Below are 16,747 nucleotides of genomic sequence, written 5' to 3'. Positions count from 1 at the left end.
CCTCTTTCTCTGCAGGTGGGGGCCCCATGCCCAGTATTCTCTAGTGACTCTGATATATTGTCTCTTATGGTCCCCTGCATTTGTTCCCACCTGCAGTTCTACGTTTTGATAATTCAACGGTAAATTACACATGTCAAAAAGTAAAGGAAGATACTCATAAGTTAATATTGCATACATTATTTGTATACAAAAATAGTTTTAAATAACTTAATCGACTAAACAAATAAAAAATAATTGACTAAAAGTTGATAAATATATATGTAAAGTTAAAGTAACATTTCACTATGTTTTCTATGCTGTGTGTGGCAGGGGTATTGTTTTCATTTGGTACTATGTTATATGTTTTGTGAAATTGTATTGTAAACTGCCCTGTGATCCTCTGATGAAGAGTGGTATAAAAATTTAACAACAACAACAACAATTTAATAATAAAGGAAAATTGTAATTGTAATTGGTAGACCTGGGTGGAGCTTGTCCAGAAACAGTTGTTTCAGTAGAAAAATAAAGAAACATTTTGAATATGTGAAAGAAAATTTAAAAAATCCTTCCAGTAGCACCTTAGAGACCAAATAAGTTTGTTATTGGTATGAGCTTTCGTATACATGCACACTTCTTCAGATACCATATGCGTTGAATATGCGTTGGTCCAATCATGGTATCCAGAATGTAATAGGACCTAAATCAGATCTCCACTGAGTCCAGCATTCTATTTATAGCCAACCAGATGCCTCTTGAGCAGTCCACAGGTAGGGCATAAAGACGATATCCAGCAACTAGTGTACAGTACTGCCAGAGAAGATGGAAGCTACATATCACCATCATGGCAAATAATAATTGATAGATCCATCCTTCATGAAATTGTCTAATTCCCCCTTTAAGACTAGTGGCTCTCAAGATCTTTGACTCTCCAGATGTCGTTGGTCTACAGCTCCCATCTTTCCTGACCATTGACCATGCTCAGTAGGGCTGATGGGAGTTGGGAGTCCAACATTATCTGGAGGGTCACATCCTCCCCATTCTTGCCATAGCACATTGGTAGCTCATGAAAAAAGTTCCAGGTTTTGCCATTGGCATATTCTGTTAAAAAGTATCAGGTAACTGTGTAAAAGACCCTTAAATCTAGTCAGCCAGTGTCGGAAGCAGAGTGTTCAACTAATCCGGCCCACAGAGGGATCTCCGCTGGAATGAACCGGCCCAAGCAAGGTAAACCTTGCTGACTCCTGGACTAGATAGAGCAAAGCTCTTCTTCTTCTGTCAAGTTACCTATACTGTTACCTATATCTACTTTCTCCACACCTTGATTTTTTTAAAAAAAAAAAATTCCTCCCCCCCCCACTCTTTCTTCACTCTGGCTACCTCAACCTGCATCAAGTTTTACTAAATTTTTGCTAGTGACCCAACTCTCTGCCGCCTGACGTTTAAGAAGGATGTCTGTATCTTACGTCTGGGGAACTGAATAAAGCACCAATCTGTTGTTTGTGCCAGAACAATATATTACTGTATGAAACCGCCGCTTATCTATTCCAAAGGCAACAAAGGAGGCAGCCATAATGAAAGACTGTCTTCAGGTGAAATCGGGAGACTCTTATATAATTGCACAAAAAAAGGGATGGTAAAAAATAGCAGCCACCTCATACATATTCAGCAAAATCAGTGAATCATATTCATAGCCGTGCATAAATAACATAGGTTTCCTCTGTAGCATTTCAGAGTCATTGCATTATGTAGTCTTGATGTGAGTAATTTTATCCTTTAGATTCTCTGTGTAATTGCGTAGATATTTAATAGTCTTAAAAAGTAATGTTTGATGACTAGCCGAATACCGTTAATTTGACTTGCCGCCCACAGTATGTCAGTCAGATCCACTCTCTCACAACATTCAAAAGAACTTTCCCCTCTGCTAATAGCTTTTAGCAAGGGAGACCATCCACCAAGCCTTGTGGCAGAATATCTTGCAAGTCGTTTAAGTAATACTAGGTGGTGGTGGTCACATCTCAAGGAAAAGTCAAGGCCAGCCCGAGGTGGGAGGGGAACATCAGCTTCTCCCCCCCCAAGGCAGGTTTATTACTGGTGGCATGCATCAGAAGCACCAGCACTGAGGGTCATCTGCCATTACCCAAAATGCCCCAATGTAGCATTGCTCCAGGGCATCGTCATGGACTAGTTGGATGCCAAGTAGCGGTGGGAGGCACCAGCTGCAGAAGCCCTCAGGGAACTCCCAAGAGAAGAAAGCTCAGAGCCAGGGGATTGGTGGTGGGACAACGAGGAGTGGTTAAAGATTGGAAGGAGAAGGTGACAGGGTTAAGTGAACAGGAAGAGGCTGCAGCAGAGCACAGTTCAGACTGCGAGGCAGAAACAGGGGCTGGGGAGGAGTGGGGTTTGGGAGAGGCGGCTGCTGAAGAAGCCAGGGAGTCTCCCGCATCTGTGGATGGGGAAATGTAGTGTGGACAAAAGCACTGCCCACAATCATCCCAATCATAGGAGCCAACCCTTAGGGGCTGAGGTCTCCCCATAAAATATTTGAGGAAGCCACCCCTCAAATTTGGTCAGCATTGCCATTCAAATGGTTTGTGTGCACCACATCTGCAGGGCTGAGTTTAACTTGCCCCCCATATTTTATTCAAGTTAGCAGCCTTGCCCCCATTGTACCCCCTGCATGCAGTCCCACTCTAATCTCACAGCTTTCCCTTGTGTTGAGTGTGGAAGGCCTGCAACTTTTACTCAAGGTCACTTGAGCATGTGTACAGCCCTCTGCGTGACTGCGGAGCCTGATAAAGCAGGGAGTCCTTTCCTGACTGCACAAGGCATTCTTCTCAAATTTAAGTAAATGTGGTGAGTAAAAGTTCCCTGCAAAGCTTCCCCTCTCAACACAAGGAAAATTGTGGACTGAGATGGTGGGAAAACATGCACAAGGATGTCAGGGTGGAGCTTGTATGCACCTTATCACACCCACAGTTTTTGTTCAGACAAATTGCTAGATACACCTGCTGACATGCCAGAAAGAAAGGAAATTATTAACTGTCAAAAGAACACCAAAATGCACCCACTTGTGTTGTTATTATTTCCCCAATCACCCTATTAGGAGTTCCTCTGTTGGAAGGCTCAGTTCCAGGCATAAAGAGGGAATAATCCTGGGGATTGTGTGTCAGGCAGCTCCAGTTTAGATAGTGAGAGCATGAAATCATTGCCCGTTCCATGCCCTTTCAGTAGCAAAGGATGCTGGATTTAACATATCCATTGGAACCAGCCAGCCACTTCCTCATCTGCAGGCATCAATCTTGTCATATTCAGTCATCAGTTCTTGACTCTCTGTTGGAGGGTGTGTGTGTGGATTGATGGTCCTGCCTCATCTTGTTCTCTTATTGCCAACTAGGGTGACTGTGTGTCCTACTTTACAGGCCTCTGTCTGAAATGCTCTCTAAGTCACTGCCCTGTTTAAAGGTAAAGAACAGTCAATAGGCAGATCAGGGGCCTTGAGGGTGCCCTTTGAAAGTAAACTCCTGAACAGCACTACCATGGAATATATGTCTATTTAAATTAAAATGCTCATCCAAAAACACACAAAGGAGGACAAGTCTTACTCCACCCCACTTAAAGGATTAGCACCACAGTAGAGGGTAGCTTTACTACCAAAGGACTGGATTAATAAAAATGTCTTAGGCTGGCACCTAAAAACTGACAGTGATAGTGCCACGTGTGTTTTCCTTGGAAACACATTCCACTAACAGGCTACGGATCAAGTTGATGCCATTTCTTTCTTAAGCAGCACATGGCTCATTAACCTATTTTATTATTGAAAGGGTTTTTTATTTTTAAAAATGGGTATTAGTATTTTTTCCTCTGTGCTGCTTGCCATGCTTTTTTCCTATTTCAAGAATGAGCTGCTAAGGTATATATGTATGTATGTATGTATGTATGTATGTATGTATTTTTTTACCCCTGCTGCCCACTATATAGTGTTCAAGGAATCTTAAATATATATATCAAATTCATTAGTAACTGAAAATGAATAAAACACAAATTAAAAACAAACAAACATTGCTTCTAGCTGTGTGCTCTGTCAGTAAAATGTTTCCTTATGCAGCTGTGTGCATGAAAAGCAGTTTTCGGTTGATGCCTAGATGTTCTGTGTACCATTCACTGTTTCTAGAAACGAATTACAGATGAAGTTCAAAACTAAGTAGGTTAAAAAAAGAAGAAGTTTCTGTGAGGCTTTGATTCCTCCCATTGACCCATTGATCCTTCACAAATCCCACAATGCCAAGCACTCAGATCTAGTTTCCTCTTTTGAAGCCACCAGAGCATGTTTATAGTTGTTCCCAAAAAAAGTATTAATGTCCTTGCAGTTATTTATGCTGCTTAATTTAGCAAGGACATATACAGTATGCAGAACCAGGCCAGCACACATTCATCTCTTATTATGTCACCAGGAGAGGAACTGCCTTCTGCCCATCACATTTCTCTGCTTAGTGTAAAATGATCTGGGCTTGAATGGATCATATTATGATGGCTTGCCAAGATAACAGGCATCCTTGATGGTTTTTCTCTCTCTCACCACCAGTACTTATTCCACAGAATCCCTGTGTTTGATTTTTCCACTTCCTCATACTTTTACATAAGCATTTAAAGCTGCTGTTGCTTCTAGCAAAAGGTCTCCTGGCCAAGGATGGCTTATACGGCCAGTGTGGAGAAAGTAGGCACTAGAAAACTGGACATGTACCGGAATATCTGAGTCCTTTTGTAGAAGGCAGGATCTAGGCTCAATCTAACTTGAAAGCAGTATATTGAGGACAAGCACGGATGATTCTGGACTGAGAAAAAAAATGACATTTTTGTGCTATAAACGTGTACACAGCCTTAGAATAATGAATTGTGTGCTCAAAACCAGATTCTATGCCTATGCAGTGGCATGACCGAGGAACTGTGGAATACATACTACCAAGCTCAGGGCTGCCTATGGAGAGATCCATAAAAGAATTTGTGCTCACATTCGGCAACAGCCACACAGATGCTGTTAGCCCAGAGATTGAAAGAAGAAATAACCCCAACCAGAGAAGAATGGCAAACCAAGTTGGGCTATGCTGAAATGGCAAAATTAGCTGGGAAGCTCAGAAATCAAGAGGAAAAAACTTTTAAAAAGAATGGGAAAAGTTCACAAGACCAGTAAGCAGGTTAAAACATTAGCAGGATTTTAACCACACTTGTAAAAAAACGGAAAGTATGGATAATGTGGAAGGATAAAAATTTGGACAAGTGTTGATATGCAGTTGTAAATATTATCATTAGGACCCATGGAAGGGTTGGGGGGAAGTCAGGCAGTTCAGAGCAATCTCGATATTTGGATATTGAATTGTTTTTTGATGTATGCTTATATTTTTTGAAAATCAAATAAAAAAATTATATATACAGTGATACCTTGGGTTAAGTACTTAGTTCATTCCGGAGGTCCGTTCTTAACCTAAAACTGTTCTTAACCTGAAGCAGCACTTCAGCTAATGGGCCTCCTGCTGCTGTTGTGCCGCCGGAGCACAATTTCTGTTCTCATCCTGAAGCAAAGTTCTTAACCCGAGGTCCTATTTCTGGGTTAGCTGAGTCTGTAACCTGAAGCGTATGTAACCTGAAGCATATGTAACGCAAGGTTCCACTGTATATAAAAAGAATTTGTGCTCTCACGGATCCTGGAATATATAGATCTGTATTCTAGCTCTGGTACAGTTGCCACGACTTAAGAGAACCAGGCATTCCACACACCTGGTCCCCTCCAGATGTTTTAGACTACAACTCCCAACTTCGCTGACTGTTGACCATGCTGGGAAGGCACTAAGTTGTTGAAGGCTGCAATAGATTAATTAAAGCCTGCATACCTTCCGCCCAGAAATCTAGAAGAATATGTCCGTATTGCCTTTGCCTCGTGCTTTTCCAACTGGGACAAGCAGTATCATCACCCAAGATGACATGCTTCAGTGACATAACTCACCTTAGAGAGAACTGGACTTTTAACTGTTGATGGTTGGTGTTACATCATATCCCGTGATGCCATTGCTCCTGCTCATCAAGGCTTCCCTTAAATTATGTAACCCTTTTTTCTGTGTGATCACTCATCTCATAATACATCACACTGGTACATCTCTAAACTTCCTCCTTCCCATCTCTCCCCTGCCTCCGTATTTCACAATGTCAATAAAGGATCAAACCAGATTATGGGACGTAAACCAAGAAGAAGAAGAGTTTGGATTTGATATCCCGCTTTATCACTACCCGAAGGAGTGGCTAACATTCTCCTTTCCCTTTCTCCCCCACAACAAGCACTCTGTGAGGTGAGTGGGGCTGAGAGACTTCAGAGAAGTGTGACTAGCCCAAGGTCACCCAGCAGCTGCATGTGGAGGAGCGGGGAAGTGAACCCGGTTCACCAGATTACAAGTCTACCGCTCTTAACCACTACACCACACCACACTAAGGATGTGTCTCTCCTATGCTACTAACTACTGTATAGTTAAGCTAACCCCATACATTGGGGATCAGGTTATTATTATCAGAGTAGACATTTTCACTAGATAAAGGCAGGTTTAACCCCAGCACCTTTCTCTCTTGCTCTTAAGTGAACAGAACCTGGCAGTTTTACCTAACCTTAAGTGTTCCCGGCTCATTATGATGTGATGTGAAAAGCCAGCAAGTTCCAGTGATTATGCAATTTGGGAAGGGATTGCATATATTCCCCCGCTTGATGTTTGGAGGATTTGAGGAAGCATCTGGTCTTTCTTGTTTACTGCAGCTACATTCCCCAGGAAGTTAGATTGAAGGGCTCCTAGGAACATATTTTTAAGGAAATTCCCTTTACTTCCTGAAAATATCCAATTCAGTAACAAACATTTTGAGACTAATGTGTCATCTGCAACTAATTATTTCTGTTATGTGCTTCAGCCTGGGACACAGGAATATATAGCTATTGGGAAAACATGAGGGCCAAGGTAAAGACCTGTTCCTGAGCTTCATCAAACTCATACTGTGCTCACATCCTCACGTTGCACTCAAAAGTATTACACTGCGGTCAGAACCTCACAGGAAAACTCAGCACAGCACAGAACAGAGTTAGTAAAGGGCAGAGACGACGCTTTCAGTCTTACATATCTGATGTTAGGCACCTAGATCATAGAGACATAAATAAAACAGGGGGAAATAAGGCCTTTAAATATGGCTCAAGGTACCTAAAAGGCAGCTAGTGTTAACTTACAGGTATTATTTATGGTCTGGTATGTGCTTGAATAAGTGTCAGCAGTTGCTCAAGCAAGTAGTTCAACAGCATGTTTAAAATGAGCATATTACAAGCAGACCATGTTTTTTAAAAACCTCTTTCCCCCCCAAGTCTACTTTCCCACCCTAAAGGTATGCAGCTGAACTGCCTGCCATTGGCAATTGTTAAGTTACAGCTGGGGAAAAGTTGCAGAACTTGTCCTGATTTATGAAAAGCAGTTGGCTTTGCAAATGTCAGGATTCCTTATGGGAGCAAACAACAGCGGCACTCTTTACAGATTGGGAAGTTACTCCCACGTTCTGGGTGCTACTCCTGTGATAACAGCCGCTGGTTCTCCCAAACATCCTCCCATTGTTAGAGATTTTATCATATTTGTAAGGAATGCATTTTTAAAAAACCCTCAGTATCTCTTTTCAAAATGGTAATAATATCAGAAGACTGTAGATATCCATCATACCAAAACTCTTGCAGTTATGAAGTCTTGCTGCAGGTGTGCAAATGGGACAGAAAAAGGGAAGAGAAAACTATCTCTCAACAAACAGGTAGGCCAGCTATTTCAGGTCCTTTGTGGGGGCATAGAAGGTCTTTGTTAGCCTTTTAAGTCTGGTACTCGGAGCAATTGGTTCTGCTTCCTTGTTTGATGTCACAGCTTTAATACTACAGAGCACTACATAGCTTGCTTCTATGAAGCAATGGGGAAAACATTGGTCCTGCATTCCAAGGCCCATAGAAACTCACTAATTAAATGGTCAAAACTTGGATAAACATATCAGGGGTGAAGGTTCAGCAAGAGGTTCTATTTTACTGTGAAGAAGAAAAAGGATGCCTCTGAGCATGTGCAGTATGCCTTTCTCTTACCATGGACTGTCTACCACTATGTATCTTTCATCGGTGGGTGGGTGGGGGGAACTTCTAGGTTAAATGATATGGCTTGTGGCCAGACTTGGTTTCTGCTTCCTTAAAAATTATATCATCTCCCTTGCCCTCCAATCCTGTTCAGAATTCACATATTATATATTAATTGTCCTAGATATTCCCATGCTGGGCCAGATTTGGAGTACAATTTATAACATCTCAAATCCTCACATTTTATAACTTCCTGTCCATTCACTGATACCCTGATTGAGTGATTTAACACAGCTAAAGGAACTGGAATGTCTTGTGTTCAGTATCAAATGTAAGGGCAGCTTGATCTATAAATAAACTTAAGATGAGGAGGGAGAAAGAAATATTTATTTGAGAAATCAGTTTCTCCTAGTTTTGTGTAAGTGCCCCACTCTGTTTTGTTATTAAGTGACTGGTGTTTTTTTCTTAATGAATGAAAATAAACTGAAAAAGCAATGACCTCTAACCAATGCAGTGCAGCACAGATGGCTCTATTTGGAACACAATGTGTTGGAAAAACAGTACAGACAACTATTACGCCACCAGCAGAAACAATGAGTCAGCTCTGCCAAGGTTGTTATGTTGGATGATAAACACAAGTGACTATAGATCCAGATGTAAACAGAATTAAGTCAGAAGGCTTGTTATATCACAGACAAGGAAATGTAACATGTTGGCTCTGAGAATTACTCAGGATTGCAAACACTTTGTAAACATCTGATTATGTGGCCCCAGGTTTACTCCTATCTTCTATTTATGCAGAGTACTGAATTAATTAACATGAAAGGAGACCCAAGCTTAGCCATATTCTGTGACCTACATCACTGACCCATAAACCATGCTCTTTCCTATAGGTAGATTTCATAGATATACATAGATACAGATGAGTGCTTTGCCAACATAATATCATGTGAAATTTCTCCATTGCATGGAAGAAACAGATATTTAACTTGTAATGCTGAGTGGCCCACAAGTATTTTTATCTGCACAGCTCTAAGGGCAGCTACGATCCACTAAGGCGGCAATCCTAATCTCACTTTCCTTGAAGTAAGCCCTAGTGAATTCAGTAGGACTTACTCTGAGTAGACATGGTTAGGACTGCAGCCTAAGTTTTTGACCACACAAAATGGGCAGAGGCCAGTAAAATTATGTGACATCATTGCCTAATACAATAATTTTGTATTTTCTTATTCTTCCATGGCCAAACTCCTCCTAGTTTTTTTAGGTGTTATATGGAACTGATGAAGGAGATAATGGATTAACCCAGAAAATCTGAAAAACCAGACAGTTTAGGGTGGGGAGAGATGGAAATACAGATAAAGGTAACCTGGTAAAGGCTATGAAATGAATGAGAAAGATCATGACACTGATTTTGCGAGTGTAAGAATTTGGCCTCATCTGTGCACAGAATCCTAAGCAGCTTCTAAGCAACTGAATGCTGCTGGGTCAAGGATTCATGAAATTAATGAGCACTTACCTATTATTTTTGCTGGAAATGATCTGACCTATAGGGGGAAACAAGGCTTTTCCAGCAATTTTAAGTGGAATGTGGATCAAAAGGGGACATATCTACTGCATTTGCTGCACTTGCAGTGTTGTATAGGCAAGCTTTTTTTTAACATCTATACACTGAACTACTTGATCACTTTGAAAGAGGCATTGTTTTCTCAAACCTCTAGCCAATATTAGAGATTATTACTGTATTGGCAGATGGCAACAGCCTAAAACGCCATGCTTGATAGTGGGACCACAAATTCAGGTTTCGTCAAGATTAATATTATTACTTATTACAATTTGTATGTTACTCTTCATCCATAGATCTCAGGGCAATCCACAGCATATGACGATCAGTCATTATGGGGAATCCAGAACAATTTATTAGACAAAAATAAACTTTCACTGAAACTTTAAGGACTAACCTTTCTTTTTCTTTGCTTGGTATTGACATGTTTTCATACTTTTCAGTACAGCATTTCAGTAGGCTTTGCAATATTTATTTACAGCCTTTTCCTTGAATTTGTAGCAGACGTCTAGCCAAAAAGTAAAAATAAGTTTTTCATAATAAATTCCAGCCGTGCAAACTCCATAGCATGTGAAACTCATTATGAGATTCCCCCACTCCACCCCCTCATGTGTTTTCAGTGCCATCTCACAATTCTGTTTAAAATGTAGGAAACAAAATAGAAACCATATTTCCGCCTTTTAGCCTCTCCTGTGATATTTATGTGCATTTTTGAGTGACTCTAATTCGGTTTCGAATGCACAGAAACCCAGGTTTTAAACCGACTGAGGTTGATGAAAAGGAAACTGTTAGGCATGGCAGTTAAGTGGATGCTCCATATACAGAGAAACAAGATACCGCTAGGTCAGAGGTAGGCAACCTAAGGCCCAGGGGCCGGATGCAGCCCAATCGCCTTCTCAGTCCGGCCTGCGGACGGTCTGGCAATCAGCGTGTTTTTACATGAGTAGAATGTGTGCTTTTATTTAAAATGCATCTCTGGGTTATTTGTGGGGCATAGGATTTCTTCCCCTCCCCCCAAAAATATAGTCCAGTACCCCACAAGGTCTGAGGGACAGTGGCTGAAAAAGGTTGCTGACCCCTGCTCTAAGTATAAGTTGCTAGAAACAAATAGGAACAACATCACCTCAGCTCCCTACATCCGAGCACCAAAAGTTACACAGCTGACCACTGTTGGAAACAATGGAGTAGGGATTGGGCTTTTGTTTGATCCAGCAAAGGAATTTCTACGCATGTAAATGCATATTTATATTTACATGTCAGCCTTTACGTGCTTTATATTGATGAATGAACCAATGTGCTCAGCCTAATGAATGGTTAGTTATCCATTCAGCACAATTACATATTTGTATGCTTCCCAGATTACACAACTGGAAGAGTGTTCTCTCCTACATAAGCTAATGTTGGGTGGAGTGACTTTTACAGTGGGAGAAACCTCTCATGCGAAGGGAAGTCAAGCTGCAGCAGTAGTGATGTCAAACATTCAAGAATACTAATCAAAGCAGTTTTGAAGACACAAGACATATCTTGGCCTGCCCTTCAAAACAGGTTGAGGGAGGAATTCCCTTACATATGAACATATGGAACAAAACCTCAAAGTCTTCTGATATTAGGGCAACACTGTTTCTGAAGGGGGCAGTTTGGAGGAGAGGGGCAGTGGAAAGAAAGGGGACTCCCTTGCTACCTTATTCGATGTTTTTCTCCACATGGTTCCAGGTGTACGTGTGTTACTCTGATGTCAGGACCATGGAGAGTCAGACAGGCAGACCTGCACATAGTTCATTTGAAGGGCCAAAGAAGAGTATTGTTATGAATTTGAGTGGGGGTAGGCTGTATGCTGAGACCCTTCTAACCTCTGAATCCAGCAAGTGTTAAAATATAAGCCTGGATAGGTTCCTGATGAGGTGATCACTTGGGTGATGGGCCATTAAGGAGAAGGGGCTCTGTGTGAGACAGCACATGGGTGGGGGGTGCAAGATGGCAAATTTGTGGGACCGCTTCCTCAACTTGCGGATGGTTAGAAAGAAAAAGTCAAGGCTGAGGGCAGAGAGTTTGGGGCAGTGATGCAGGCTAGAAGAAAAAGCTGCAAGCTGGAGAGAGGGAGAGAGAACAATGCTTGGTTTCTGTTTGAATCCAAGGCTGCAACTATGGGAGATGAAAGCCCTCCATCCTAGGCTCAGATTGTATATATGTGTAAATAAGCCATATATATATATATATATACACACATACACAAAAATATACACACACACACACACACACACATATATATATATATATATATATATATATATATATATATATATATATATATATATGCCACAGTCTCTGCTTTGTCTCGTTCCAAAGGAAACATGAGCCCTGGGTAAGTGCCTGGAATATTGCATTGCTCGGAAATTGAGGTGGTGTGCAACAGTATGTACAGTGGTTCAGGTCAACCTGAAGTCAAGGTCCAAAGTAGCAAACCAAGATCAGAGAACCCACAGACAGATCTGCAGGTGGGGAGCGTGCTCTTGCACTCAGCTTCCACTTGTGAGCTTCCCCTGGGCATCTTGTTGACCACTGTGAGAACAGAGTGCTAGATAGGCCTTTCGCTTGAACTTTTTATGTTCTGGAATTCAAGTCAAGTTCCAAAAAGGGCAAGGTAAGGTGTAGGAATCTCAAGAGCAACTGTTGCAGTTGACAAATTCCACAGAATGAGGAACCAGGCCTGAGGCAACAGTTGTTGCTAAAAAATGGAAAAAGGAGGTCAAAAAGGGGCACATATTTGCATAAAAACTGCCTTTGCTAATTTACATGAATAGATGCAAAAATGTAGCAACTATTTTTTCAGGGTGGGGGAAACCTGTACAGTACTATAAAAACCTGTACAGTGGTACCTTGGTTTGAGAACAGCTTAGTTTATGAACAACGTAGATTAAGAACGCTGCAAACCCGGAAGTAGGTGTTTTGGTTTGTGAACTTTGTCTTGGAATAAGAACATGTTTCGCTTCCTGTTGAGTGTGTTCCTTTGTAAATTGAGCCCCCCCGCTGCTATGGGAAAGCACGCCTTGGTTTAAGAACAATTTGGTTTCAGAACGGACTTCAGGAATGGATTAGGTTCGTAAACCAAGGTACCACTGCAATGCACTTTCTGTAATAAGAGGGGCTTGTCCTGATGTCCTTGGCCAAAAATATCTCCTTCCCTTATTTGTGTGAACTATCAGGATATGCCAGCTGGATGCTGAGTTCCATTCCAGAGATGGTGACACTTTCGTGTTTATATATAAAGTTCATAGAATGATTAACAGCACAGTCCTATAAATGTCTAAGAAATAAGTGCAACTGAGTTGAATGGGCCTTATTCCCAGGTAAGTGGATGTAAGTCTGCAGCCTTAGGACCCAGCAGGATAAAAATGTGCTCTTTAAATGGTTCTCTTTAACTGGTATTGTTTGTGGTAGGGAGAAGGCACAGTCTTGAATGAAGGCTGGTTCACGCTTCATCCTGCTTCCAGAGATCACAAGAGTTTTCTCAAGACATTTCTAAATATATCCTAGCGCTAATTAGATTTATGGCTGAACTGTAGAATTGCAATATTTTAAACATACCAAGTAGGTTTCTAGATCTTTTAGATTTTAAGCCTTGGGTTCACCCCCCACCCAATCTCTCTTTCTTTCAAATGTCCCCCCCCCCCAAGGTTTATTTAATGTTGGGTCAAAATTTATAGGTAATTTTTAAAAAGGAATGTCCTGTAATTATGATATTGACTTCTTCATTCCCAGACTTAAACCAAATACTTCTAGCAAATGAAAGACTGCAATATGCCTGCCACTTCCAGAAGTATATCTGGCATCATTGAATTCCATGGTGTGATGTACCGGTGTGTGTTTGTTGGGGTGAATTTGTTATCAACTGGTCTGTTTTGAATTGGAAAACATGTCAGGCTACAGGTGCTTAAATTGGGTTGTCATGTGCTCTACTTTACCAAAGATAGCCCTCTGTTTGAAGGCACCCTTTCTTTCAAAGAGTGCCCAAAGTTCATTTTAAGAATAAAAATTAATAAGGACCAGATGCCTGGCAGGTGCCCACCAACTGAGTTAGCACAGGTCACCTGCTCTGGCTTCCCCACCTTGGTGAGATGGATTTATATTCAAATTATAGTATTTACTTCTAAATTTGCACATTTGCTCACATGACTAGCCACTAGGCTATACTAGGACCAGTTTCCTTAGCTACTGAGCAAAATTGGTCACAATAACACCCACCCAGCTCAAGCCATATCCTGCAATAATAAACTTGTTTATTTATTTATCCCATCTTTTCATCAAAAAGCTCAAATTGGCAGACATAGTTTCCTCTGAGGAGATTTCACCCCTCCCATATCCAAGAATCTGCTGATGTTGTCTGCTGAGAGAGGGGGCGGTTTCTGCTCTCTACTTATTCCGCTCCAGCCTCACATCAGAGAGAGAGAGAGAGAGAGAGAGAGAGAGAGACTGAGTGTTAGAGAGAGATCGTGTGTATAGATAAGGTTGCTGCTAAGAGCAGCTGCAGACACTCAGTGCAGTTCAGCATTTTCATTTAAACTCCATTTAGCTCTGTACATAGTTGTGTATTATAGCTGTAGACAGAATAAAAGAAGATATTGTACAGAGCTGCTCTCCGAGTCGTTTATGCTCTGCTATACTCTGCTGTACTCTGCTGTGCGACGACTGTCTTCTTGGAGTGAATCCGGTGCTCATAACTCTAAGCTGTGAGTCCACAGAACTTTGACCTGTTCCTGTGCAGAAGGTGGTCTCTGGAAGTGCTACCCAGCTCGCCTAGCCCAGTCGGGGCTGAAGTGGATGAGTCCAGTTGGTGGTACTGGCTCAGGGGCGATGCTGACATCCTCTTCCCAGTTTTATTCTCACAACAACCCCATGAGGCATGTTAGGCTGAGTAGCTCCAGGTCACCAAGATAATTTTCTGGCTGAGTGAGGATTTGAACTCTGGTCCCTCAGGCTGTAGTCCAATACTAACCACTTAGTTGTTTTCTGCTGCTCCAGAGAAGCGGACACAGAGCAATGGATCCAAACTACAAGAAAGAAGATTCCACCTAAACATTAGGAAGAACTTCCTGACAGTAAGAGCTGTTCGACAGTGGAATTTGCTGCAAAGGAGTGTGGTGGAGTCTCCTTCTTTGGAGGTCTTTAAGCAGAGGCTTGACAACCATATGTCAGGAGTGCTCTGATGGTGTTTCCTGCTTGGCAGGGGGTTGGACTCGATGGCCCTTGTGGTCTCTTCCAACTCGATGATTCTATGATTCTATTCTATGATTCACTTACCACACTGACTTTCTGAAATGCAAAATATGAAGGCTGGGGCACTGGAATATGCCATTCATTATAACAAAGACTGTTATATGCTGATCTGGTAATTGCCCATTGTTGGAAGCATGAATCAGAAGTGCGGTCCACAACTGCTGATGGTTGCACTAGCGAAAGGTTGCCCTTATGCTCCAAAAGTTTAACCCTGACATTTACATTTAATGAAAATCGGAAGAATACAGTAAACTGCCCCTGGACATGGACTTAATCCCAACATTACTAATGAGAAGGATGGGACACCTTTGCAGCTCATTAACACAGAATCACAGTTTCATTCCTGGAATCAAGTCCAAACTGCAGCATAGTTGGCCATAAAACTATATGACACAGAAGCTCCTGAGGGTTTTGTGCTCAATGAACTCAGGATGCACAGTTCAGAAGCCACTTGTTCAGGCCTGCTCTCTTATTTGTTTAACAAGCCAGAGAATGTGACTATTTCAGATCTTTTAACATTAATTCTACCCTTGGCTGGTCCTGTGAAAACGGTTTTATGACTGTGCAGCACAGCCTAAGCTAGATGTGAGGTGGGAGATCTGTGATGCCCAAAGCATTTTTCTCTATTAATTGAAGATCAAGGAAGCGGCACTCTTGAGAGAAAGTGCTTAACCCTTTCCTCCTGAACCCCTTGTTCTCCCCTCTCCCTTGAAGCTATTGTTAGATTCACAGAGATGGGGTGCGTGGGAGACAAACAGAAGCAGGGATCTGGTATGGTGTAGTGGTTAAAGTGTTGGGCTAGGACCTGGGAGACCAGGGTTCAAATCTCCACTCATCTCACTGGGTGACCTTGGGCCAGTCACTGCCTCTCAGAATGACCTGCTTTACAAAGTTGCTGTGAGTATTAAATGAGAAGGGGGAGAACCTTGAGCTTATTGGATTGAAGGTAGGATATGAATGCCAATAATAAATAAGTAGATAAATAAATAAATAGTAGCAGCACACTGCTAAAAGGAAGGTGGGCTTCATTTTAGTAGTGCATTGCTGCCTGCAAGGTTCTTTGAAGTCCTGACTTTGGGATTTCAAAGTGTGGTGTCATTTGTGATGTCACTTGATTGACAGGTGGGAGGTCCCACCCACATGTCAAATTTGGCCTGCAGAGCCAAAATGGTTCCTCACCCCACCAAAGGCAGGGCTAATGTGTGGTGTGAGCAACGGCTAAGTTTAGATCAGCATAGCTGCCTGCATTTTTGGCCTCGTCTTGAGGAGTTTGGGGCCCAAACCAGTAGTCCGGAGTCCGGACTGAATGACAAACCAGGAGGCAGGATCAAGAACAAAGCCGGAAGCTGGGCCCTAAGGATACAGGAACACAAAGGCTTACCTGGAACAAGGGTGGTCTGTGATAGTCGCTCCTGTCTAGGTGAATCCAGCCTGAGTGGGCAGGATTAGTGCAGGGCCTAGGCAGACATTGCATCATACAGTCCAGTGGTTCACTGATCAGGGCTGCTGTACACAGACGCAGAGTTCCCAGTTCAAGCCCTGACACCACTGTGCCACCATAGATTCTCAACAGTATGGGCCCATAAGAACATAAGAATCGCCTTGCTTGATCAGACCAAGGCCCTCTCTAGTCCATCATCCAGTTTCCACTACCAGTCAGCCAGATCCTCCTGACGGTGTCACACCAGGACCAGAGCTAGCCAAACTCCGAACTAGGGAGAGATGCAGTTTTAATTGCGTTGACGAGAGAACCTCACCTACTGAGACAGGACTGGGCATTACAATAATTACACTGCTTTAATAAAACGGAGTGA

The 16,747-nt window shown here is 42.1% G+C and overlaps 1 protein-coding gene across 1 annotated transcript in view; it reads left to right on the top strand.

Moving 5' to 3' along the window:
- The first annotated feature begins 7,655 nt into the window (after positions 1-7,655).
- DPY19L4 (dpy-19 like 4) overlaps positions 7,656-16,747 on the top strand; it is a 55,360-nt gene continuing 46,268 nt past the window's right edge. Inside the window, exon 1 of the mRNA XM_081919716.1 lies at positions 7,656-7,794. Within this exon, the coding sequence (XP_081775842.1) occupies positions 7,671-7,794 (124 nt within the window). The 5' untranslated portion in view covers positions 7,656-7,670. The remainder of the gene's footprint in view (positions 7,795-16,747) is intronic.

This window comes from Podarcis melisellensis, assembly GCF_964234715.1.
Source record: "Podarcis melisellensis genome assembly, chromosome: 7".
Classification (NCBI taxonomy): domain Eukaryota; kingdom Metazoa; phylum Chordata; class Lepidosauria; order Squamata; family Lacertidae; genus Podarcis; species Podarcis melisellensis.
This window is presented reverse-complemented; position numbering and strand designations above follow the sequence as displayed.